Source organism: Thalassophryne amazonica, chromosome 14 (assembly GCF_902500255.1).
Source record: "Thalassophryne amazonica chromosome 14, fThaAma1.1, whole genome shotgun sequence".
In the NCBI taxonomy this organism is placed as follows: Eukaryota; Metazoa; Chordata; class Actinopteri; order Batrachoidiformes; family Batrachoididae; genus Thalassophryne; species Thalassophryne amazonica.
Window position 1 is genome coordinate 84,154,440 of NC_047116.1, and position 27,566 is coordinate 84,182,005.

General features: G+C 41.4%; 1 protein-coding gene across 1 annotated transcript; it reads right to left on the minus strand.

Moving 5' to 3' along the window:
* Positions 1-374: 374 nt before the first annotated feature.
* LOC117524929 (programmed cell death 1 ligand 1-like) lies at positions 375-27,566 on the minus strand. The gene is made up of 6 exons (XM_034186743.1): positions 27,480-27,566; positions 20,005-20,045; positions 14,876-15,241; positions 6,512-6,784; positions 1,153-1,275; positions 375-1,053 (listed from the first exon to the last, which is right to left on the minus strand). Exons 2-6 carry the CDS (start codon positions 20,039-20,041, stop codon positions 983-985), a joined length of 870 nt encoding a protein of 289 aa, XP_034042634.1. The 5' UTR covers positions 20,042-20,045; positions 27,480-27,566; the 3' UTR covers positions 375-982.

Here is a 27,566-nt window from a genome sequence, read left to right on the forward strand (position 1 = left end):
TATTCCAAATAATCTGTGTCTGCTAATTTAATAAACAAATTTATTAAATATATATTACTCTGGAACAAAGAGCACAAACAGTGTTGTAAAGGACAATAAGCAGGATGTTAAAGAACAAACTTCACTTTCCCCCAGAATGACATGAACAGGAAGCGATCGCAGCTCACACAACCTGAGCTTCTGACATAAAACAAACACAATAACAACGTCTATAAACCCAGAGAATATAGTCACAAGTTTTGGGCACAATATACAAAGAGTTTAATGCTGCTGTCCGTGTGCAGCCTCATCAATGCATTTGTCCTGTCGTAAAATGTTACCCATAATGCACTGCGGCATGTGTGGTCCAAACACTAAAACCTTCAAAATTAGTCCATTACTTTAAAATGAAAACATATAGCTATTTTCACTTTATAAAACCCAGACGTTACGTTAAATAACTTGTCTGGATTTAGTTTGGTTAAAATTTTAACTATAAGTTGAAACTGTATGCCTGATGATGACTTGCATGATATGCCAACAAGTTATTACAGTGTTAATATAAATGATTTTTTTTTTCCTCTCTTGTTTCCATTCTCTTCTGTAACCAGGTCTTCTCTGTCTGCAGAAAATAGAGGTGTCTGTTTGCTAGGAAACATTTAACAGGTAGGTGCTAAAATATTTGATTTCAAGCTTCACAAATGTTTTTAACTGTTAAGGTTTATTTGCTATGCCTGCAAAAATATGTTAGAGGTTTAAACAATATTGGACCTAAATTTATCGGAAGCTAATTGGTCCGCTGATGGTTTTGAAAGTTATGTAAGATAATCCAAAAATGAAAACATTAGCTTTGATAATTAGCAGATTAGCGGAACTGTGCCCACCACTGCTCTGGACCCAACATCCTGCACACCATCTCAGTCAGGTGTGTGTTCAGCTAATGAAGTGTTTTGAATGATTAACAGGAAACACAACTCCAGAGACTCTGGTTTCCTCCCAAACATTAGGTTCTTTCTTGTTGTGCAGGTTGGTAGGCTTCATTGGCATTGGGATTCTGAAAAAAGCAGCCCAGCCCTGAAATAAATAAATAATCATATTTGTATGATTTCATTTTAAATGATCATTTTTTCCTCAATTATTGACAAGAGACACAAAGTTTGAAAATATAAATACCTGGACACCATGAAAACCACTGAGGTCTTTTTCTGACAGTCAGACAGAGGACACATAGTATTCCAACTACTAAAATAATTACAATAATGGCTATAGCCCCAGGATGTAATGGGGAGGATCCACCTGCAGATGACAGGAAAATTATTCAAACCAAGAAAGAAAGAAGTTAAAAGAACAGTGTGCTTCCACTTAATTCTATCACAGAACCACTTATTGTGGTTCTGGCAAAATGATCCAAAATAGGGCTCTATATTGTTTCTCAAAAATCAATACAACACACTGGATGCCCGATATTCATCAAGTATCATGATATTGGCACATTTATGTGCTTACATTGCATATATCAATTTCATTTAAGTGCATTCATAAGTTATAGTGTATGGTGTGAGATTGTAACCCAGTTGCTTTAATACTTTAGTTATACTGCTTAATGTGTGTCGTATTAATATTTTATTTTACACATTTTCACCTTTTCTTTGTCTTTACCCTATCTCAAATTGACATCACCACTTTCGTGTTTGTACACGTTTGATAAGATTACTACAAGCGCCTTAATCATTTTCATATTTATGGCTTCCCTCACAATAACTGATCTGATGTTAACCTCAAACACACCCAGTAATGCCCAAGCTGCTTAATAAAAAAACACTTAAGTTATGCAGATGAAGTTAAATTTTGTAAACATATTTTTATGGTTCATTAGTTAAAGTGTAGGTGACCCCAAAAAATGTGCACAAATAATCACTAAAAATGAAATAAGAAGACCAGGACCTCTTCCAAACAACCTTCAACTCACACCTCCGAAGAAGAATCTCTCGCAAGGGAGGCTGAAGACATGGCAGCAAAATGGTCCATGTTCAAGGTCTCCACTGCTGACAGGGCTGATTTGAGCTGTGACCATTTGTTGACGCTTGTTGTGGCATCAACCCAAGAACCTGCTGGTGGACACCAGCAGGAAGGGAAGCCACCAAGCTGAAGAAGGAGACCTTTTGTGTCTGGTTGGCACAGATGTCTCCGGAATTAGTGGACAGGTATCGGCAGGCCAGGAGGACTGCAGCCTCAGTGATGGATGAGGAAAAAAACTCTGTGTGGGAGGAGTTTGGAGATGCCATGGAGAATAACTTTCCCTCAGCCTCAAAGCAGTTGTAGCAAACTATCGGGGTACTCAGAAAAGGGAGGCACTTTTTAGCCCAGTCTGTGTTCACCAAGGGAAGAGCACTGCTACACTTTACAGAGGATATGTCAGGCGGTGGAAAGAACACTTTGAGTATCTCATCCACCCAGTGGTAGTCAATAAACTCCTCAGTGGTCACTGGCCAAGGGCATACAAGATTCATCCTCACATGCTGAAGTCTCTAGACATTGTTGGGATGTCATGGCTGACATGCTTATATAGTGTTGCATGGAAGTTTGGGACAGTACCTTTGGATTGGCAAACTGGGGTGGTGGTCCATAAAAGGGACCTCAGCCTCCCAAGGACAGCTCATGCCAGAGAACTAGAAGAGACTTAGACTGTTAATCAAACCTCATATTCAGAAGAGCAATGCGGGTTCCATCCTGTTCGTTGAATGATGGATCAGCTCTTTACCCTCAAAAAGGCTATTAGAAGGGTCTTGGGGGTATGACCATCCAATCTACATATGTTTTGTGGACTTGGGAAAAGGTGTACGACCAGGTCCCTCAAGGTGCTCTGTGGGGGTATTGCAAGAGCATGGGGTACAGGAACCACTGTAACATGTGAACCGGCCTCTATATGAGCAAAGCAGGAGCTGTGTTAGCATTCTCTGCATTACTTCAGACCTGCTCCAGGTGGCAAGGGCTGCCCCTTGTCATCAATCCTGTTCATGATGTTCTTGGACGGGACTTTGAGGTGCAGTCAGGATGGGACGGTGTCTAGTTTGGTGACCTCAGAGTTGCAGCTCTACTTTTTTCAGTTGATGTGGTTCTCTTGGTTTCATCAGGCAGTGACCTATGATGTGCACTGAGCAGGTTTGAAGATGAGTGTGAAGTGACTGGTATGAGAATCAGCACCTCCAAATACACTCAACAAAAATATAAACGCAACACTTTTGGTTTTGCTCCCATTTTGTATGAGATGAACTCAAAGATCTAAAACTTTTTCCACATACACAATATCACCATTTCCCTCAAATATTGTTCACAAACCAGTCTAAATCTGTGATAGTGAGCACTTCTCCTTTTGCTGAGATAATCCATCCCACCTCACAGGTGTGCCATATCAAGATGCTGATTAGACACCATGATTAGTGCACAGGTGTGCCTTAGACTGCCCACAATAAAAGGCCACTCTGAAAGGTGCAGTTTTATCACACAGCACGATGCCACAGATGTTGCAAGATTTGAGGGAGCGTGCAATTGGCATGCTGACAGCACGAATGTCAACCAGAGCTGTTGCTCGTGTATTGAATGTTCATTTCTCTACCATAAGCCGTCTCCAAAGGCGTTTCAGAGAATTTGGCAGTACATCCAACCAGCCTCACAACCGCAGACCATGTGTAACCACACCAGCCCAGGACCTCCACATCCAGCATGTTCACCTCCAAGATCGTCTGAGACCAGCCACTCGGACAGCTGCTGAAACAATCGGTTTGCATAATCAAAGAATTTCTGCACAAACTGTCAGAAACCGTCTCAGGGAAGCTCATCTGCATGCTCATCGTCCTCATCAGGGTCTCGACCTGACTCCAGTTCGTCCTCGTAACCGACTTGAGTGGGCAAATGCTCACATTCGCTGGCGTTTGGCACGTTGGAGAGGTGTTCTCTTCACGGATGAATCCCGGTTCACACTGTCCAGGGCAGATGGCAGACAGCGTGTGTGGCGTCGTGTGGGTGAGCAGTTTTCTGATGTCAATGTTGTGGATCGAGTGGCCCATGGTGGCGGTGGGGTTATGGTATGGGCAGGCATCTGTTATGGATGAAGAACACAGGTGCATTTTATTGATGGCATTTTGAATGCACAGAGATACCGTGACGAGATCCTGACGCCCATTGTTGTGCCATACATCCAAGAACATCACCTCATGTTGCAGCAGGATAATGCACGGCCCCATGTTGCAAGGATCTGTACACAATTCTTGGAAGCTGAAAATGTCCCAGTTCTTGCATGGCCGGCACCATTGAGCATGTTTGGGATGCTCTGGACCGGCATATACGACAGCGTGTACCAGTTCCTGCCAATATCCAGCAACTTCGCACAGCCATTGAAGAGGAGTGGACCAACATTCCACAGGCCACAATTGACAACCTGATCAACTCTATGCGAAGGAGATGTGTTGCACTGCATGAGGCAAATGGTGGTCACACCAGATACTGACTGGTATCCCCCCCCCAATAAAACAAAACTGCACCTTTCAGAGTGGCCTTTTATTGTGGGCAGTCTAAGGCACACCTGTGCACTAATCATGGTGTCTAATCAGCATCTTGATGTGGCACACCTGTGAGGTGGGATGGATTATCTCAGCAAAGGAGTAGACTGGTTTGTGAACAATATTTGAGGGAAATGGTGATATTGTGTATGTGGAAAAAGTTTTAGATCTTTGAGTTCATCTCATACAAAATGGGAGCAAAACCAAAAGTGTTGCATTTATATTTTTGTTGAGTGTATGAGACCATGGTCTTCTGCTAGAAAAGAGTGGATTTTCTCCTCTGGGTCAGGGGAGAGTTACTGCCCCAGGTGGAGTTTGGGTATCTGGGGTCATAAATTTTGGGAAGTGGCCGAAATTCTAAAGTCACGGATACAAGCACCAGAAATGAGATTCCTCCGTTGGGAATCTGGGCTTACATTCCTGGACAGGGTGAGAAGCTCGAATATCTGTGAGGGACTCAGAGTAGAACTGCTGCTTCTTCACATCGAAATGAGCCAGGCATCTGGAGGTGAAGTCCTCTGACAAATGTTTGACTTGTTGTTATTCATTATGTTAATGACACATTGGCTCTGGTGTTAAACAGAAGTTAATTAGGAGTTTTTTAAAAGTGGAAATGGTGAGAAAATGTTTCATAAAAGTAGTACAGTGCATCCGGAAAGTATTCACAGCGCTTCACTTTTTCCACATTTTGTTATGTTACAGCCTTATTCCAAAATAGAATAAATTCATTTTTTACTCAAAATGCTACTCACAATTCCCCATAATGACAATGTGAAAAAGTTTTTTTTATTTTTTTTGCAAATTTATTAAAAAACTAAGAAATCACATACATAAGTATGTATACTTACATACATAAGTACATAAGTATGTATACTTACATACATAAGTACATAAGTATTCACAGCCTTTGCCATGAAGCTTAAAGCTCAGGTGCATCCTGTTTCCACTGATCATCCTTGAGATGTTTCTCCTGCAGTAAATTCAGCTGATTAGACATGATTTGGAAAGACACACACCTGTCTACATATAACGTCCCACAGTTGACAGAACATATCAGAGGAATTGTCTGTATAACTCTGAGACAGGACTGTCTCAAGGCACAAATATGGGGAAGGGTACAAAAACATTTCTGCTGCTTTGAACTCAATTTCAGTTTAATTCAATTTGTTTAGTTAGGAGGCATTGATGTGTAAAGCGCTTTGAGCATCTGATGCAGATGGGAAAGCGTGATATACATAAATGCAGTCCATTTACTATTTACCATTTATGTGATTATTGACACACGTTTCTTGTAAGATACTCATAACTTGAAATACGTCCATTAATGCTCTACATTAATTGGATGAACAACAACAAAAAAAAAACACTTCTTTCATGTTGTCATTATGGGGTGTTGTGAGGAGCATTTTGAGGGAAAAAATGAATTTCATCCATTTTGGAATAAGGTTGTAACATAACAAAATGTGGAAAAAGTGAAGCGCTGTGAATACTTTCTGGATGAACTATTATTATTATTATTATTATTATTATTATTATTATTATTATTATTATTATTATTATTATTATTATTATTATTTACCTGTCAAAATTGTTGGAGGAGATATCAGATTCTGACGCCAAACACATTATATTGAAAGTGCTGACTGTGCTGAAGCAGACCACAGCGGGAGCGTTTTAACATCGTGCTGCTATCAAGTGACTACCCATAACAATTAAACATAATAATAATAATAATAATAATAATAATAATAATAATAATAATAATAAAATGAGACAATTACTGCGCTGTTATATCACTAATACAAAAAATAAAATTTACTCTACATAATACTGTTTGTGTGAGAGAATACTAAAATCAAAATTGTCTTGTTCACAAAATCTTTCTGCCCTGGCAGGGGTTCTGAGTGTAATAGTGTAGAGAAACACTGTGGTTGTGTTGAGCAATTTGAAATGAAGTTGTTGTTGCCTCTCACTTATAATTTTTGTTGCTGTGCGAGTCTCCTTGGAAGTTGGGTTGAAAACGTCGCAGGTCACAGACTGAATCCCATTGATGCTGACTGTGCTGCTGATGTCGAGTGTGCCATTTTCTGCTGGGACAGAACTGATGCCTTGTTCTGGCAGTGAAAAAGAATGCTTGCTGTCAGTGGTGGTCCATGTGATTTGTGGTTTTGGGTAACCTCCCTTTGTGCTGCAGGTTGCCATTTTCTCTGATTCGTTTATTTGGATGTTTGGTTCCTCGAAACGTGCTGTAAATGTTTCAAAATTACAGTGTGTTTAGAAGCTTTTTACACAAACGTATGCACAAAGAAAAATACACATTTTGGACAATACTGCACAAGCAAAGTTTAGTTATTTTAGTTATCTTTTGCTGGATATTATTGGATACCTGAATTCTACCCTACAGTCTCAAAACATGCCTTTGCGTTGAAATCTCATGCATAGATTAAAAAAATGCTTGTTTTTGGCCTTTTTTCACTTGTTTTCTATTTTATGGCTTGAGGCAGCCAAGTGCTTAGTGCGCTTGGTTTCAGTGCAGAAGGTTCTGGTTCAAACCCCACCCCATGTAATGTGGAGTTGCATCAGTAAGGGCATCTGGCATAAAACCTGTGCCAATTCAACATGCAGATCCACTTTTGATTTACTGTGGTGACCCTCAGTGCAAACAAGGGAGCAGCCAAAGGGACTTACTTTTACTTGTAAAGTACATGCTGCACATTATTTAACGTCCATGTTAGCAACACAACATCAAGGTATTCATGATGTCTGTCCGCTCACATGTAGTAATAATTAGTGGCCGCTGATGTATTTTATTGTTAGCTGTCCCGCTTGCTCGGCAAGGCAGCAGGTGCATTTCTGGAAAACGTCTTACTTGGAATTTCTCCCCGTTTCTCACCGTGTGACGTATAGACAGAGTGAAGCAAATGCTGCTACACCCGATAATGAAGCTTCTGAGCGTTCGTTTCAAAGTGATGGCTCGGATTTACAGAGGATGTACAGAGAGGAAATGACACACTTCACCCCGAAACTCTTAATTTTTTTGAGAGTCTGTCAGATTTTGGATCTTAACGAGTGCTGACTCTGCTGTCTGTGTCACAGGATGTTATTTTACTGCCACCGTGAAAGGGCACGTGGAGCATCTCTACGACGCTATCGTTACAGGCTGCCTAAACATACAGATGTATTTCTTAAATTCGAAAAAGTTGGAATACGTTATTTTCATGAGATAATGGACTAACGTGCCAGAATCATGAGAGAACTTTGTGAGGAGCTGCCGTGGGAGTACAACAAAATAAGAGAGCTGATCGAAGGAGAGAGCCACTTTTGGAAGTGGCCAGCAGATTGAAGCAGCAGTGGCTCATGTGGAGTGAGATGGACAGCTGGGATTATCCTTCTTCTTATTATTATTATTTTTCTTCTTCTTCTTCTTCTTCTTCTAAATCAGGACCACAATGGGAAAACAACTCATGCTGGCGGGCATGGTCATCCCCCATGCACAGAGGTGGCTAAATCACAGCGGAACCGTGAAGGACATCTGACCACTGGAGGATGGTGTGGACCTGGACATGGTTCTCTAGCTGGCGATCATGCACCAGCCATGCACGGCGGTACCAGTCAGGACCTCTTTGATGGAGTGGACCTGGATGTTGTGGTCCAGCTGGTGATAGCTCGCCATCCATGCGTGATGGTGCCATTTGGGACCTCTTGGATGGAGTGGACTTAAACATTATTCTTCATCTGGTGTGATCCATGAGTGATGACTTCTTTGATGGTGCAAACTTTACATATTTATTCTGGGAAATCATTCTACAAGTGGGTAAGTGCCCTGTTCAGTTTTTTTTTCCTTTTGTATTGTTTTCTCCTCAGTGGACCTGGTAGGCTTTGTTATTTTGACAGAGATTGTCAGATTTTAGATCTCGATGTATGCGGAGTCTGTTTTCTGTATCGGAGCAGCACGCTGTTTTAATCCCATTATAGCTACAGCCATGAACTCTCCATTGTTTTCAGGCTGTATGATTACACACATGTACTGTATTTCTTAGATTTTTCACAGTTCTGTTGATGACAACACTTATGAGCATGCACAAAGCTGAGCCTCTAGCAGAGACTGTTACTTAACTGGCTGCATTTGACTAATGGACGTGCACATGCACTAAGTCTTCTCACAGGAGAGTGGCTGCTGCTTTTACCGTGACTGCATCAAAATTAACAGTTATCACTTAAAACAAGTCATCATAACACGGCATCACACTTCTGTAAACTTTGAAACTAATCTACTTCTCCGTTCATAACGTTAGCAGCTACATTACATTCAAGCATGCGCACTGGGTTGTTTCCTTAAGGCTATGTAAACACTTGTGGACACACTCAGAAAAACAAGTACTCACAAGTACTTTATTTTTGGCAGTCTCTGTAGCTGTTTGTTGTGAATGCCGTATACTTTGAGTCCAAGTCTCTACATCCAAAACGATTAAAGGGAATAATGTGATTATTAACTATCAGACGACAAAGTAAAACCTCTTAAATCATTCTAAAGTCAGTTTTAAGCAGAAACGAGGCAACAATCGGTTAGTTGCTTGAAATGACGGAGGCGCAGTGAACGCAGCAGCCAGCTGCTCATCCGCCTGCAGGTCTCTGATCACTTTCTCTGTCTTTTATGATGAAATAATGCTGAATTTATGTCGAAATAATTGTTGTACAAAAGCTTCAGATGTCTGTCGCTGAGATAGATGATGACTGGAGTGCAGTTTGAAACAGAAATGAGGTGATAATCGGTGAACCGCGTCTGACGCATAAAAATGACGCTTGTACAGTGAAGGCAGGGCGGAATGATTTTTAGGGGTGACTGTTCAGTCGAAGAAACCAGTTCATCATCGGATGGTCACTAACAACCTAAATCTAAGCTGTTATGATTTCTGTGCAACATGTCATTTAGCATTTAACATCATATTTAAATTTCTGTTTTGGTCTGAATTAAATCGTTTCTGGGCAGCACAGTGGCTTAGTGATTAGCACTGTTGCCTCACAGCGAGAAGGTCATGGCTTCAATTCCCACCTGTGGCCTTTCTGTGTGGAGTTTGCATGTTCTCCCCGTGTTTGCGTGGGCTTCCTCCGGGTGCTCCGGTTTCCTCCCACATCCAAAGACATGCGGGTTAAGTGGATTGGAAGCTTTAAATTGTCCGTAGGTGTGCGTGTGGGTGTGACTGGGTTTGTTTGTCTGTTTGTGGCCCTGCGACAGACTGGCATCCTGTCCTGGGTGTACCCCGCCTCACGTTCTATGACTGCTGGGATAGGCTCCAGCCCCCCGCGACCCTTAATTGGACTAAGTGGTTGAAGATGTGTGTGTGTAAATCGTTTCTCCATTTGAAACAGTTTTGCACACAAATGTTCGAGTCACAGAAATCCATATTCAATTTCCCATTGAAGAAAGATTTGAATATGTAGATTGTTTAATTTATATTACAGCATCGTAAATACTGTTGCAGTAAAGAGCCTCATCATGATTTAAAGCCACTGTAGATGTCAGGGCTGTTGACAGGGTCAATGTCCAAATATTTATGGAAACAAAAAGTCAAAAAGAACATAGAGCACTCGTAGACTGCAAACTTCCGCCAAGTCTAGTTTCCAATTCTGCAAATTTTTACCTTGGAAAACATTTTCAAGCTCAAAGTCCTGTTAGAAGGTGTTTTTCATAAGCTAAAATAAAAGAAAAAATATAGATCAAAATAGTGGAACAGATAACTGTAACAACTGTTCATTTCTGGAAACAAGCACAAAAATTGTCACACATACTCCTTAGACATTACTCTTTTGAAAAAAAATGATAGGCCACTTGAAATTTCAATAGGCAGGTAGAGATCAATTGAAGAATTACAATCTATGCCTTCTCCAAGTCAACAAAACACATGTAGACTGGATGGGCATGCACGTGCATTGGAGTGAGGAACATTTTGTGGGTGATTAAGCATGTGTCCTGCTTAGTTATCATAGTACAAGGGAGCAAATGTCACATGTCATAGAATACAGTGGCATTGTTTGACCTTTACTTTGCAAACCAAGCACCATCAAAACTATTCCATTTATTAATTCAATTAGTTCAACCAATAATTTGCACCACTTTTTTTTTTAACAAAATTGGAGCAACTTTAACTTTTGACCCCTGTACAACCTGAAATTGACCTTTGTCCCCATTCTTGCTGTTAGCTATAGCCAAGCTTGCTAGTTTGCTATAGCATTCTGTCATAGTCCAAATTATACCTTTTTGGAATATTTATTCAGACAAATAATGTGGTATACAGTGAGGAAAATAAGTATTTGATACACTGTCGATTCTGCAAGTTTTCCCCACCTACAACAAATGGAGAGGTCTGTAATTTTTATCGCAGATACATTTCATCTGTGAGAGATGGAATAAAAAAAATCCAGGAAATCACATCATAATTTTTAAAACATTAATTTACATTTTATTGCATGAAATAAGTATTTGATCACCTACCGACCAGCAAGAATTCTGGCTCTCACAGACCTGTTATTTTTCTTTAAGAAGCCCTCTTATTCTGCACTCTTTACCTGTATTAATTGCACCTGTTTGAACTTGTTACCTGTATAAAAGACACCTGTTCACACACTCAATCAGTCACACTCCAACCTGTCCACCATAGCCAAGACAAAAGAGCTGTCTAAGGACACCAGGGACAAAACTGTAGACCTGCACAAGGCTGGGATGGACTACAGGACAACAGGCAAGCAGCTTGGTAGAAGACGTTATGATTATTTATTAGAAAGTGGAAGAAACACAAGATGACTGTCAATCTCCCTCGGTCTGGGATTCCATGCAAGATCTCACTTTGTGGGGTAAGGATGATTGTGAGAAAGCTCAGAACTACACAGGAGGACCTGGTCACTGACCTGAAGAGAGCTGGGACTGCAGTCACAAAGATTACATTAGTAACACATGATGCTGTCATGGTTTAAAATCCTGCAGGGCAGCAAGGTCCCCCTGCTCAAGTCAGCACATGTCCAGGCCCGTTTGACGTTCACCAGTGACCATCTGGATGATCCAGAGGAGGCATGGGAGAAGGACATGTGGTCAGATGAGACCAAAATAGAGCTTTTTGGAATCAACTCCACTTACCATGTTTAGAGGATGAGAACAACCCCAAGAAAACCATCCCAACCGTGAAGCACGGGGGTGGAAACATACTCATCATACTTTTTTTTGCCTCCTTACTCTCGGCCGAGACGGTCACATTTTTCTCTTCTCCCTCCCTCCTTATCTTTCCTGCTTCTGTGGCGTGTTGTCTGTGAGGCTGCCAGCTTTGCTCTTCTGGAAACAGCAAAAATGGATCTGTTAAAGTGGTCTCTGATGGACAGTTGGCTGCACTTCAAGGCCGCTGTGATAAAAACCTCCTGGAAGAAGAACAACGCTCATGCCTCACTCCCTCGTCTCCCCTCGCCCTCAGCTTCTCCAGCTCTGACGTTGACTGTGGACAGTGGACTGTTCAGGGCTGGGCCCCTCCTCCCTCCAGAATGGACGAACAAGGCCGTTGATGACGCCTAAAGGCGGCCTCCGGAGTGTTCTGTCTGATAACTGGACTCTTACAAATCTCGGTCGTCGTCTCTCGTCCTGTTGTTGTGTGTGATCATTGTTCATTGTGCTGATGGGTTTTTTCCCTGCATTGCTGTTACATGATTCAATGCAGCAACAATGAAGGTTTTTCTTTCCCAAGTTTTACCTTGTGTGTGCTTTTTATATGTGTTCATGTACCGGGCCGACTTATGTGTGTTGTGTGTTATGTGTGTGTCGTCTGTCGTCATGAGGCCGGTCATGGTTTGCTCAGTCCTGCTGTTGACCTAAGGCAGGATATACATCTGGAGCTGGTCCCTTGGCGCCTAAAGGTGACTTCTGCTCCTAACTGGCAATTAGGATGGGTTAAATGCAGTAAACACATTTCATTGTGCAGGGAACATGTTCCTTTGTGCATATGACAATAAAATTATTTTGAATCCTTGAATACTCTTGGGGTGCTCTTCTGCAAAGGGGACAGGATGACTGCACCGTACTGAAGGGAGGATGGATGGGGTCATGTACTGTGAGATTTTGGCAAACAACCTCCTTCCCTCAGTAAGAGCATTGAAGATGGGTTATGGCTGGGTCTTCCAGCATGACAATGACCCCAAACACACAGCCAGGGCAACTAAGGAGGGGCTCCGTAAGAAGCATTTCAAGGTCCTGGAGTGTCCGAGCCAGTATCCAGACCTGAACTCAACAGAAAATGTTTGGAGGGAGCTGAAACTCAAAACCTGAAAGATTTGGAGAAGATCTGTATGGAGGAGTGGACCAAAATCACTGCTGCAGTGTGTGCAAACCTGATCAAGAACTACAGGAAATGTTTGACCTCTGTAATTGCAAACAAAGGTTTCTGTAACAAATGTTCTGTTTTTGTTTTGTATCAAATACTTATTTGATACAATAAAATGTAAAGTAATTATTTAAAAACCATATAATGTGATTTTCTGGATTTGTTTTTAATTCTGTCTCTCACAGTTGAAGTGTACCTACGATAAACATTACAGACCTCTCCATTCTTTGTAGGTCAGAAAACTTGCAAAATCAGCAGTGTATCAAATACTTATTTTCCCCACTGTTCTCAATATGATTGGCGCATCTTTTAGTTTTGACAGCCGTGTAATTCTTCAGTTGACCCCTACCTGGCTGCCTATTAAAAATTCAACTGGCCAATCTTTTTTAAAGAGTAATGTCTAAGGAGTAAGCACATGCTGAATTTGGTGCTTGTTTCACCATTTGAATGATTCCTCTGTCAATATTCTGTTATCTGCTACGGCTTTTCAATGTTAAAATCAAATGTCCACTAAATCCACAATATGGCTCAGATGCAGATCAAACTTAGTCTATTCATTGAGAGTGTAAGTTTACACCTCACTGTCACAAATAAGATTGAAGCAGTTTTGATTGAGATATAATGCAAAATGTATACCGAATGGGCTTTTCGATATTAAATTCAAATGTCCACAAAATCCACAAACTGGATCAGATCCGGATCAAACTTAATCAGTGATAAAGGATACCATCCTACATAATACCCTCAGATATGAAAGACACTTGATCTTTTTTGACAAAAGTATGAATTTTTGAAAATTCATTCATTGTTAATGATATGGATTTTTCTAATTTTCCAAGGTTTTTCTTGACTTTGACATTTTCCCTATGATTTTGAAAATTGAATCAATTCTTGCCTATCACGATATGAATCTTCAGTAAAAATTTCATAAAGATATATGAAAAATTGTGGGCTCCAGGCTGTTCACAAACAAACAGACAAATGAAAATTGTCACCCTGAGGGTGATGGGTATCTTACCAAAAGGTGAACAAGGGAGACTATCATGAGGAATGACCACCATGAAGAGAGACTGACGGGCGAGGCCATTCACTGTATTCATGCCAAACACAATTTGCGACCAGCAAGGATTTTTGTGTGTGTGTGTGTGTGTGTGTGTGTGTGTGTGTGTGTGTGTGTGTGTGTGTGTGTGTGTGTGTGTGTGTGTGTGTGTGTGTGTGTGTGTGTGTGTGAAATTTCAGCATTTGACTTATCTGTGACCTTGACCTTTGACCCGTTTGTGTGCTGAAAGATATCTCCATCGGAGTTCTATATGTGTGCGTACAAGAGTCTCCAATGACAATTTACATGCTTTTTCACACCGTTAAAAAAAATCTAATTTTTTCAAGGTTTTTTCATGACATCATCAAATAACAATTTAAAACTTTTGATATATTCTAGATCCTCACATCAAGCCCTTTAATTTGGTGTATTACAAGATATGTTTGACTCAAATCTGAAATTTGACCTAATTTAGGTCACATTTGACTTCAAGGTCAGCACTGAAGGTCAAGGTTGATCGCTTATCGCAGGTAATGGCTTATGGTCAAGGCCAATCACTATGTTCATGCCAAAGTTGGAGTCAAAATTTCAAAAATTGCGACGAGGAAAGTTATTTTATTGAAGTTAGTGTTTGACCTTCCTGTGACCGTGAACTTTGACCTTGATCCTTTTGTCTGCTGAAAGGTATCTTGCTAGGACTGCTATATGTGAAGCTGCAAGAGTCTGCTATGTAAACTGTGTGTCGCAGAGCGAGTTAAAGGTGAAAAATTACAAAAGCAAAATGTTCATACTGACAAACATATCTAACAAAAACTTAATTTTTGGCAAGATACTAAAAACAAAAACAAACATATACTGAGTAACATATCTTGCAAAACTTTGTTTGGGCAAGATAACACAATATGTTATGTTTAAGATAACACAATAATGCATCTTACCTGCTACATACACAGTCACCTGGCACATTCCTATTTTTGGTTGGAGATTTGCTTTAAAAATAACTTCAAGTGATGTGTTGTCGTCATCGAGTTTCAGTGGATTAATGCGAAGGGAAAAGTTTCCATGCTTTAACTGTTCAGGAAATATTTCAACCCGTTCCTTAAATTTGTCTTTGTCTTTCGTAATTACTCCGTTATTGTAGAATACCAAAACAGAGGATTGTCCTTGCCAGTATATCTTCGTATGGTTAGGCTTAAATTCTTCTGTGAGGTCATAATGACATCTCCAGAGCAGGTCCTTGTCTCTGGTTCCGTTGCAAGCTGTGGTTCCAGATGATCTTGGCAGTTGCAGAACCAGAAGACAAACTACAGAGAACAACAAGCATAAGATCACAATGAAGGACAGAAAAACAAGCCATCTTTGTCTAAGGAGGTCAGTCAATAACTGACTGGGACAATTTTAATCAACTTATGTCATGAGTGGTCACATTTTACACCTTAAAGCGAGTTAATATACTGTACCATAAGTATTTGGACAGCCACCGTTTTGTTGTTTCCTCTGTGTACCATCTCATTGGAGATTAAATGATTTTATCAATATGTGCTTATAGGTTGGACTTTTCACTTCCATAAAGCATTTAGGAAATACAGTGTTTTAAATACACAAATCCTGTATTATTAACAATTATTGTCAATATAAATCAACACTTTGACTGCCAGTTTTGTTGAGAAAAGTCAGGAGATGGATACATGAACATGTCCATGTCACTGAATATGCCTTGTGGATTTCATTTTCATCGTCACATGTAGAAATGAGGCCACATCAGGGCAAATGGGGAAAAAAGGCAAAACTCTGAGGCACAGTCGGGAGGGACAAACATTGGGACAGCCATGTATGAATGCCCAGATTGTGTGCCACAGCCGCCTCGAATGATTCACTCACATTTGGGGTGCAGTAGCTCCCGACTCCAGGTCGACTGCGGCTCGAACACAGTATGAATACCCAGAGTACAGGTCGAATGCAGCCAGAACACAGCACGGCACCCCACAATGCTGGCAGAATGCAGTAGGAATATGCAGAATGCACCTGTATGTGTGTGGTCTGATCGCCACCGAGGTCTGGGTGGAAGGCAAGCAAGGGGAGGGGCATGGCAGAGCGAGCACTGTGGTCCACTCAGTAGTGAGACCTGCCGTGTCTCACTGACATCCAACCCATGGACTGGTTACATGTCAACCAGGGTCCCCTGACTATTGCATCACTGTAGTGCGTGTTATGCATGTGATCAGATTATTACAAAGATTATTACAGACATCAGATCACTGGCGTGCACAACCACAGCCATTACAACTGGTAATAGCCACCAGTCCACGGTGCATTGCAGTACACTCATGATCAGGGGACCTTGCATTACATGGAAACCAGAGGAGCAGTAAGGCCGGTCTAGACATTAATGCATCAGGGCCCACACTCACCCCCCTGCACGCGCCCCCCTCTCTCTCTCTGTCTCTCTCTCTCGCTCTCTCTTACCAACCAGGAAATCAGCTGTTTAGCAGACAGCAAGATGTGCTGTCCAGATGGACTCATGCATGCACATACAGCTAAGTGATTATTTGATCCAGCCTCACACACGTGCAGCAGAGCGATCAGCTGTTATGAGCACACACACAAACACACACACACATGCAGCTGAGCGATCATTTGATCCAGTCTCACGCACACACAGCATTTCAATCAGATGAGAGGTCCTTACGCAGGATCCGTGGAGTGATCAGGTGATCAGTGCTCACGCACGCGCAGCGGTTCAATCAGATGAGAGACCCCCATGCATTTCCTCTCTCTCAAAGTAGCCTATATTAACATTTTTATTGAATATGGCTGCATGCAGTATCTGACACTTTCACACTGCAGTTCATAAAAATAAATTGGTCAGTCGAACAACCTGTCTCTCTCCCTCTCACACAGTCACTCAGTCACACACACACACACACACAGACAGTCATGCACATACAGACACACATGCATGCATAGACACAGACACACACACACACACACATTAATTAATATTGTTTAACTTTGTGTGGAAAAAAATGCCAAGAACGTTAGGTAGTAAAAATAAATAATGAATTGAAAAAAATCACAGTTTGATCATAAAATTAAAAAAAAAAAGAAAGCTGTGTTGAGTGTGACAACTCTTGTTCATGCATACTTAATAGTTCATATAATTTCCTGCTACACGGAATATCAATTCTAAGGCTGTTCTGTTATTCATTCATACACTTAAGAATATTCATGTTCTGAGTTTATATTAAAAAAACTTGTTCTGTGAAATAGTTCCTTTACTATTGTGATCAAAAACATTGACTTTCAATTCTGAGGCTGTTCTGTAAATATTCATTCATACACTTAGGAATATTCATGTTCTGAGTTCATAAAAAAAAAACTTGTTCTGCAAATAGTTCTCTTACTGTTGTGATCAAAAACATTGATTTGAATCTCAATTTTGAGGCTGTTCTGTAAATAGTTTTCAAATAAACATTAAATATAGCAATTTCTGATCAATCCATATCAATTTCAGACTTAAAAAAATGGACTGATTTAATCCCCAGCCATTTCAGGTTAAACCACGCCCACCCTCAAACGCGATTAGACTGCTTTGAATGCTGTTTTGATGCCATCAGAACATTTCGAATCCAGTAAGACTTTGATCAGACTGCACTTTGACCGCCATTCAAGCTTTCCCCACTTTGAATGCACCTTGACAGTGAAGAGCATGTGCTCTACATTCCAGCTGGCCGCGCAAATGTGTCTGACTGTTTGGAATGCAATCACATAGCTGCTGGAGGATTTTCGAGTGCACCCCGACTCAAATACCCATTCGGGTGGCATTTGGCTAGTGTGATGGGGATAGGATGGTGCAAGAAAGTTAGTGAGGAAAGCCAGCAAAACACCCCATTTTCAAGGCTTGTTAAAGTGTGATAGAGAGAGGAAGTGACTGACAAATGCAATTTGTCACTCCATCTTGTATCTGTATAGGCTCTCAGTTGTCCAGGTGGTTTCCATAGTAGAGAAGCTTGAATCTTCGACTGGACTGGGTTGCTTGACGCGAGGACGTTTCGCTTCAAATCGCAGAAGCTTCCTCAGCTGAAATTCTTGCTCTGGTGGTCTGACTTCTGTCTTGACTCTTGTAGAGAAGAATAATCAAGAAGTCACAAAAGCTGGAGTTTTAAACCTAAACAGACCCCTCCTACCGAGAGGCAGACTGCTGTAGGCTGGTGACTAAACAATAGCTCTAATTAGCACCTATTGTGCTCTAGTTAACACCCTCCTAATGACAGTGCAGCTGTCCCTCTCCTGATGGCTCCCTTGACGACTCTGCTGATGACGTGAATGACTCATTACCATGAACAAAAGACTGAAACTGCTTTGACCTGAGTAACCCATTGTAAACAGGGGATAAAGCGTGTCTCAGACCCCCTCCCCGGTTAAGGCTGGGTTTCAAACGTTTCACAAAGAATGCCTCCTTGACCCCTCTCTCAAACCATTTCTTCTCTCTGGCTAATATTTTAACTTCCTTGTCCTCAACCACACGTTTGAGGACAGGAGTCCTCAACCACACGTTTGAGAACAAGGAAGTTAAAATATTAGTCCAGTCGAAGATTCAAGCTTCTCTACTACTACTAAGTCCATCTTGTAGCTATTTCGCAGTGGAGGAGCAGGGAGATTTGGAAAACATGTGGGGCAGTTGGGGGCAGTACGGTGGCTTAGTGGTTCAATGGTCATCGGTTCAATTCCCACCTGTGGCCTTTCTGTGTGGAGTTTGCATGTTCTCCCCGTGTTTGCGTGGGTTTCCTCTGGGTGCTCCAGTTTCCTCCCACATCCAAAGGCATGCAGGTTAGGTGAATTGGAATCTTTAAATTGTCCGTAGGTGTGCGAGTGGGTGTGTATGTGTTTGTTTGTCTGTTTGTGGCCCTGTGACAGACTGGTGTCCTGTCCTGGTTGTATCCCGCCTCACACTCTATGACTGCTGGGATAGACTCCAGCCCCCTGTGACCCTTGATTGGACTAAGTGGTTGAAGATGAGTGTGTGTGTGTCGTGCAGCTGACTTCCAGGAGAAAGGTTGATGACTCCTGGTTTTGATCATGTTTCTCTTAAACACCTTGAGATTACTTACATTATGATGTAGCACTGTATACATAAAATGAAGTTAGGGTTTCTCAGTCTATGACAACATCCAAATACAGCCTTCAATGAGGATCATGTTAAAAGGTTAGCTAAAGTCATGTTTGTTTGATTTTTTTTTTTTTTTGCATTGTGTCAAAACACACCATTCATCTGATGAGAGCGACAGCAGGCCAGATCTGGGAAAATGTGCTGGTGCCACACATTGCTGCATCCACCAAACTGTGGAAGCACATGACTGACATCCAGCCCATTACCACCTCCACTGGTGCATTATACCAAATGCATCAGTGCTGTTTATAAAAGTCTGCTGTTGCAAAATAAATATTTTAACAGTGTTCTTGGGTATGTGGATATCCATATGGCTGGTTCCTACATTGTGGAATGTTTGAATGGACTGGGTGTTGGGTAGGGTTGTGGAAAACAATGACGGGTCCTGTTGTTGGCAAGGAAAGGTTTATTGACCTTGACTTCTTTGATGTCTTTCTCTCTGAACCAACACAGTCAAGTCAGCCAGAGGAGAAACTGACTAGTTTCACTCATAGGTTTCACTCAGCTCACACCATTCAGTATCCTTGCACCGCCGTCGGGGTCCCTGATGTGTTGCAAGGGTGCTGGCACAGAGGGCAACCCCCACAGAATAAACATGCCAAATCAAAGCAAATTTTCTTTTTTTTTCAAAATTTGTACACCTGTGAGTTCTGTCATATTCCATGAAGCAGATTTACTTGTTGAGATGTGAATGTGCAGTTTTTCGTGACTTCCTCCTTGCGTCACTGCGTGTCTACACACCACAAACTTTGTGTGTGTGTGTAAATCAGATGATGCTAAGACAAACAATGGAAATGACATTAGTCATATCTCACATTCACAGCTATGTGATGTTACTGCAACTCGGACAGGTTAAACAACAATTCAGTCAAAGGTGTGTGTAAAGACACCTCTTACCATAGAAAAGTAAAAGCCATCCAAGAAGAGGCTTCATAATTCTAGAAAACAGAGACAAAAGAATATTAGTGATCTTTGATACATTTCTGGTAAAAGCTGTTTTTGTGCATTAAAGGAAAGAAGAATCATCTTGTGGCACATCTTGTGCACATTTGCAAAAATTTACATAAATGGGAGAAACAAAAATCCACACAATGTGCCTCCTATAACAGCTTTGCTTATTCATATTTGGTGAACCCAGGTCACACTAACTCCAAAAAGACTATTTTGAAAAACATGTCAAGATCTTGAGGTTATACTAAATTTGATTTCCCTCTGTGTTCTTAATTTTGGACACTAATTCCGTCACATTTTCCAGCTGGAGTAATATTTTTGAATCATATCATGAAGGTGACTAATTAAAATGATAAAGTCACACTTACATTTCAATTTCAATTTATTTTCATTTATATAGCGCCAAATCACAACAGAGTTGCCTCAAGGCGCTTCACACAAGTAAGGTCTAACCTTACTAACGTCCAGAGCAGCAGTGGTAAGGAAAAACTCCCTCTGAGGAAGAAACCTCAAGCAGACCAAACTCAAAGGGGTGACCCTCTGCTTGGCCCATGGTACAGGCACAAATTACAGAACAATTCACAAAACAAATATACAAGAAATGCAGTTGGTGCACAGGACAGGAGGGTCTCCAGCACAAATACCACACCCATCTCTGGATGGAGCTGCACCTTAAACAGAGAGAAAAACAGAATCAGGCATCAGAAAGACAAGAAATACAGTATAATTTGCCAGCATTAAACAAAAAGAAAAACAGGATACAAAGTTGATAGCCTGCCACTAGCCCTAAACTTCACTAAAAGACCCAGAATTTAGGTAAAGTTGAGGCTGTGGCACGCTCCGTTTCCTAATAAAATGAATTAAAAGAGTAAAAAGCGCAGAACTATACTATGCCAGTATGCTAGCCATTCGAAAGGGAAAATAAGTGTGTCTTAAATCTGCATTTGAAAGTCTCCACATAATCTGACTGTTTTATTGATGCGGAGAGATCACTCCACAGAACAGGGGCACGATAAGAGAACGCGCTATAACCCGCAGACTTCTTATTCACCCTAGTGACACAAAGTAATCCTGCACCCTGAGAAAGCAAAGCCTGGGCCGGTACGTAAGGTTTAATTAGGTCAGCTAGGTAGGGAGGTGCCAGTCCACGAACAATTTTATAGACTAGTAGCAGAACCTTAAAATCTGATCTCACTGGGACAGGAAGCCAGTGAAGAGAAGCCAAAATGGGTGTAATGTGGTCAAACTTTCTGCTTCGTGTCAAAGGTCTGGCTGCAGCATTTTGAACCAATTGGAAAGCCCTAATGCTGAACTGCGGTAAACCAGAAAATAGAACATTCCAGTAGTCCAATCTAGAAGAGATAAACACATGAATCAGAGTCTCAGCATCAGCTATAGACAGAATGGGATGAATCTTCGCTATATTTCGCAGGTGGAAAAAGCAGTCCTTGTAATATTTCTAATATGGAGGTCAAAGGACAATGTAGGAAAAAAAATTACCCCAATGTTCCTCACTTTGTCAGTGTGATGTATGACACACGAGCCTAGGGTAAGTGTTAACTGGTCAAATTGATGCCGATGTCTCACTGGACCAGTTCAGTCATAGTTGAGGAGTTGATGCATCACTGTAGTGATATATAAGGTTGTTGTTCCACTAAATATGGCAGCAAAACTGTAAACTTAATAAGTGAGTGATCAGGGTATTTCCACTAATGTGCGTCGAGTCCCGAATACATTGCCAAAATCCTAATGCATCCACAATTTCCATAAATGATTTGCAGAGGGGATCAGAAGGCTTATTATATGAACGTGAAAGTCACCAATGATCAGAATGTTATCTGCACTACTTGACAGGTTAGAGATGAACACACTGAATTCAGAATATGGGCCAGGAGGTCTATATACAGTGACAAAGTAATAGGGATTATTTTTATTCTTCTGTCCTTGGCAATGCATAATATCCTGAGCAGAGTGGAGAATCAGATGCTCAAACGAGTTATATTTGTGACCCCCAACAGCTAATAAGCTAAACCTAGATTTATAAATAAGAGCAACACCCACGCGTCTTGCTTCGCATGATGAGGGATGTGACTAAATGTGTATGCTGGTGGGCAGGCCTCATTTAAGGGGAGGACAGCTGTAGGTTTAAGGCAGGCTTCACATAACTCAATCATAGCTAGTAAGATAGTAGATAGTAATCTTATGTTAATGAGACCCAGACTAAGGACCTCAGTGGGGTTGACAGTTAAACTGTTTAGGTTTAGGAGTGGTTCCAGAGTAGCATATATAAGATGCCTAGAAGTAGGTTTAGGTTTGAGACATTGCACATGCGTTGTAGGTAGCAGACACAAAATCTTTAATATTGCTGGAACAACCATTGGGCCATCCTCAATTTCAACATCATCCAATGTAGTAATGGGTATTAAGTTTGCAAAGCCCTCTATGATTTTTATGGACACGTCTACGGAAGCAGGCCACAGCCTTAACTTTTTGAATTTCCCTCCCTGGTAGATAAACTGCACTATCACCATAGTGGATGTTCTACACTAATTTCCCCACTAAACTAATGTATTCCACATCCACATTTGTCATAGGCCTTGCAGGGTCTCTAATCACCTGCTCCGTGGCCTGCTGTAAATTCCTAATGTTACCCTCCCTGTAGAGCTCTATCTATGTTCGCAGAAAAGATAGCAGTGCCTTCCCCAGTAGGGTGGAGGCCGTCCAGCATCAGCAAGCCATGGTGGCCCCAGAACGAAGGCCAATTATCAATAAAGGTAAAGCCTTGCTGTGTGCAAAATTGTGCCAGCCACCTATTTAACGATGTCAGCCTGCTAAACAACTCATCAGTACCCTGGGAGGGGACCAGAGACTATTATTCGATGCAGACACATCTTTCTAGCAAGGTCACAAGTCCTCTCTATGTCCATTTTTATGACCTCTGAGTGCTTCATCCTGACATCATTGGTGCGACGTGAATAACTATACTCAACAAAAATATAAACGCAACACTTTTGGTTTTGCTCCCATTTTGTATGAGATGAACTCAAAGATCTAAAACTTTTTCCACATACACAATATCACCATTTCCCTCAAATATTGTTCACAAACCAGTCGAAATCTGTGATAGTGAGCACTTCTCCTTTGCTGAGATAATCCATCCCACCTCACAGGTGTGCCATACCAAGATGCTGATTAGACACCATGATTAGTGCACAGGTGTGCCTTAGACTGCCCACAATAAAAGGCCACTCTGAAAGGTGCAGTTTTGTTTTATTGGGGGGGGGATACCAGTCAGTATCTGGTGTGACCACCATATGCCTCATGCAGTGCAACCCATCTCCTTCGCATCATCCGTGAAGAGAACACCTCACCAACGTGCCAAACGGCAGCGAATGTGAGCATTTGCCCACTCAAATCGGTTATGACGACGAACTGGAGTCAGGTCGAGACCCCGATGAGGACGGCGAGCATGCAGATGAGCTTCCCTGAGACGGTTTCTGACAGTTTGTGCAGAAATTCTTTGGTTATGCAAACCGATTGTTCCAGCAGCTGTCCGAGTGGCTGGTCTCAGACGATCTTGGAGGTGAACATGCTGGATGTGGAGGTCCTGGGCTGGTGTGGTTACACATGGTCTGCGGTTGTGAGGCTGGTTGGATGTAGTGCCAAATTCTCTGAAACGCCTTTGGAGACGGCTTATGGTAGAGAAATGAACATTCAATACACGAGCAACAGCTCTGGTTGACATTCCTGCTGTCAGCATGCCAATTGCACGCTCCCTCAAATCTTGAGACATCTGTGGCATTGTGCTGTGTGATAAAACTGCATCTTTCAGAGTGGCCTTTTATTGTGGACAGTCTAAGGCGCACTTGTGCACTAATCATGGTGTCTAATCAGCATCTTGATATGGCACACCTGTGAGGTGGGATGGATTATCTCAGCAAAGGAGAAGTGCTCACTATCACAGATTTAGACTGGTTTGTGAACAATATTTGAGAGAAATGGTGATATTGTATATGTGGAAAAAGTTTTAGATCTTTGAGTTCATCGCATACAAAATGGGAGCAAAACCAAAAGTGTTGCGTTTATATTTTTGTTGAGTGTATGTGACTATATCTCATGTCGTGTTCCGTAGTCTGTCTTTCCTCCTGCAGCATCAGTACCTTAAGGTGGGATGCAATGTCAGGAGCTCTGGCCCCAGGAATACATTCAACATCAGCCGACGTCTGTAACCTGACTTTGCAGGTGATGGAATCCCCTATCACTGAGGTCCAGCATTTCGGCCTGGAGACAGGAGTGGACATCACTCGTGGGCTCAGAGAATTCACATCAAGCAAATCCAAGGGGGAGAACCGAATTACAGTTCACAGTGGCGAGTTTGATCAGGGTACCACAACCGGGCACCAAGCCCTACGGGGCTTCCTCTGCCTAGCCACAGTCAGAAAGCTGTCCTCAACAGCCAGCGTTTCTAGGCTGATGCTAATGCACATGCTAGCCGGCCCAATACTAACCTCATCTGGAGTGCCTGTAACAAGCGGATCTAATTTACAGACACGGCTCTCTAAGAGAGCCACCCTATCTTCCAACATCACGCAGGATTTACGGAGGGTGTAAAGTAGGTAGTGTACTTTGTGCACTAAGAAATTCAAGAGTATAGCCAAACAAGCATGAGCTAACCAATAATGAATAAGCTAACCACTCCTAAGGCTCACACAGGATTCACACAGATGTAAACTAGAAGCACTTGGAGAGTGCAAACCTCCGCCAAGGCCATGGAGTCACTGATGCCATAACATCAACATGCCGTGGAATCATTGAACCTAAAAAGTCTAACAATGATGTTTGCTCATATAGTAAAAAAAGTTTAATCTGCTGTGACTGGATAGCATGTATCCTTAGCGCTTGGCATCACAGTTTATTGCAACTTGCACCTTTCCCAGAAGCTACTGTCATCTGAGCACTGATATTGATATTGCATGTGCTTATAGACAAAAACAAATAAGAGACAAAATTCAATTTATTATTCAACTAAACTGCAAATATATGAATTTTTTAACATTTATGAAACACTTCTCTAAATAAATAACAGTAAATTCTGAAATAGAACTATTTTTTAAGTGTTGCATGTGCTACACAAGGCCATAGGGTCATTGGGCCTCATGTATCAACGTGAGTACGGTGATATTTGAGCGTATATGGGGTGTACGCCAAAATGGCTGCGCTACATAAAAATGAAACTGATCAACATGATAAACAGTGCCATTATACAAATCAATGCATATGTTACATAAATAACACTTTCCTGATTATACTACATAATAATCAATACAAATCCCGCTTTTGCGGGATTGCTGGTCTATCGAGCACGATCCGTGACCACAGCGCTGACCGCAAAGAAAGCGCTGCTCGCCTTTTTCTCCAGACTTCGAGCCTGGAGCCAGAGCAGCGCTGAGCTTAACTTTATGTGGTGTGATTGTTTTAGACAATGAAACTGATAATTACAACTGTAGTGTTGTCATTCCCTTCGCTTGTGCTGCAACCAGGTTTTGTTTTCTCCATTCGTTTGTCACAATAAAATAAATAAAGAAATACATTTTAAGAATAAAGAAATCTGAAAAATTAGGCGTGTCTTATTAATTGAGCGAGCAAATATCCACATGACAAGAATTATTGACATGTGAAAAGAGAATACAGTGGTCCCTCGCTATAACACGGTTCACCTTTCGCGGCCTCGCCGTTTCGCAGAGTTTTTAGTCCAATTTTGCATGCCTTTTTTTTTACAGTGTTCTGTGTTCTGCGTGTCTGTTTATAAGAATCTTCTCGCCCAGAAGAAAAAAGAGCACCAACAACTACTCATAACTGTGTTTGTCACACGGAAACAGACACCTGCGGCGAGGTGTGAGTGGAAAAAGGCGCGGCGTCAGGACGCAGAGGCGCGATCTGTGAAATACTGGTCAGTCACTATTAATAATTTCTTATGTGTCCGACCTCATACGTTGATCGTTAAAATTAAATTTGTTAGTTCTAAAAGCCATCATAATTATTTATAGGAAAACGTTCTATTTTTATTTCTCAAACAAATGTTTGGGCCTGAAAACAGTTTGGGTCTTATTTTTCTACTAAGGTTTGAACTTTGAGAGTGTTTACACACGAGAGAAAAGTGAGAAATTGTTCATGCCTGATTGAGAAAGTGTATAAAGTGGTTTTACAGGGGTTTTACAGCTTTGAAACGTCTATAATAATTGTAAAAAATAACGCTGACTACGTCGCGGTTTCGCGTATTACGGGCTATTTTTAGAACGTAACTCCCGTGATAAACGAGGGACCACTATAACACTTTTTTGATTATACTACAAAACAATTGATACGACAGCCGCTTTTGACGCTCTATTGGCACGCGTCGTGATTGGTGGAGTTCTTTTTCTTTGCCGTCTTCCTGGCTTCCATGTCGTAAAATGAGGGTGTGTCTGAAGCGGAGTCTGAATATTTATGGGCGTGTTTATTATAATTACGATTGTTTTCACCCGCCGCATTTATCAAGGTCACGTCAGGCGTATGCCGGAACTGGACAGGTGCGCACTGCTTGATACATGTCACGGCAACTTTGGTGTACTTCAAATTTACACCGTAAATTTACGCCACAAGTGCGCAACTTTGATACATGAGGCCCATTGACCCTAAAGAGATTCTGTCCTTGGCACAGTGATCTATTCAACAATTCAGTGTTACAACCAAAACTATGATACATACACTTTTTCTTTCCTTTACATTTGACATCCTTGACCATGAAAACATACCACTAGAACTTGGAATCACTTTTATGTCTTTATTAGTTCAAAGGTTATTGTATAAAAACGATTTTTCGGTAATGGCGGTTTTCTTCTGGATCTAGCTCCATAACATTTGAAGCTACATCAAATCTGATGACACCTTACTGAATCAGTACAGATTCAGCTACAATTTGGTGTTAGTTGTGCATCTCTAGCTTCATTTGTCACCTCACACTGATACATTTTCCCTATATTTTTGCATATTCTGGATCATCAGATCCGGAATCCGGATCCGATCATCACCAAATTTTGTTGTTTGATAGAACATTTGACTATGTTACAACCGGTGATCCGGATCGTGATCCGGATCACCACTAAAATTGAATCACTTGTTCCTCTTGTCATTTCCAACCACTCCACAAAATTCTATCAAAATCAGTTCAAAGCTTTTTGAGTTATGCTGAAAAACAACAAACAAACATAACCTCCTTGGCGGAGGTAATAAATGAATTAAAATTCACAGCAGTTACACTGAAAAAGTAGCAGAAGTATTAGACTTGAGGAACAGTAAAAAAAATAAAAAGTTACATAGTTACTTACATGGTTGAACCATTCTACTTACATAGTTGAATCATTAAGTCTTGACAGTCTTACCTGTGTTGAGACAGTGGACTGTCTTCCTGCTCGATGTCAACACCTTTGAATAAAGTCCTGCAATGAAGCCTGTCAGCAGAAAAAGGA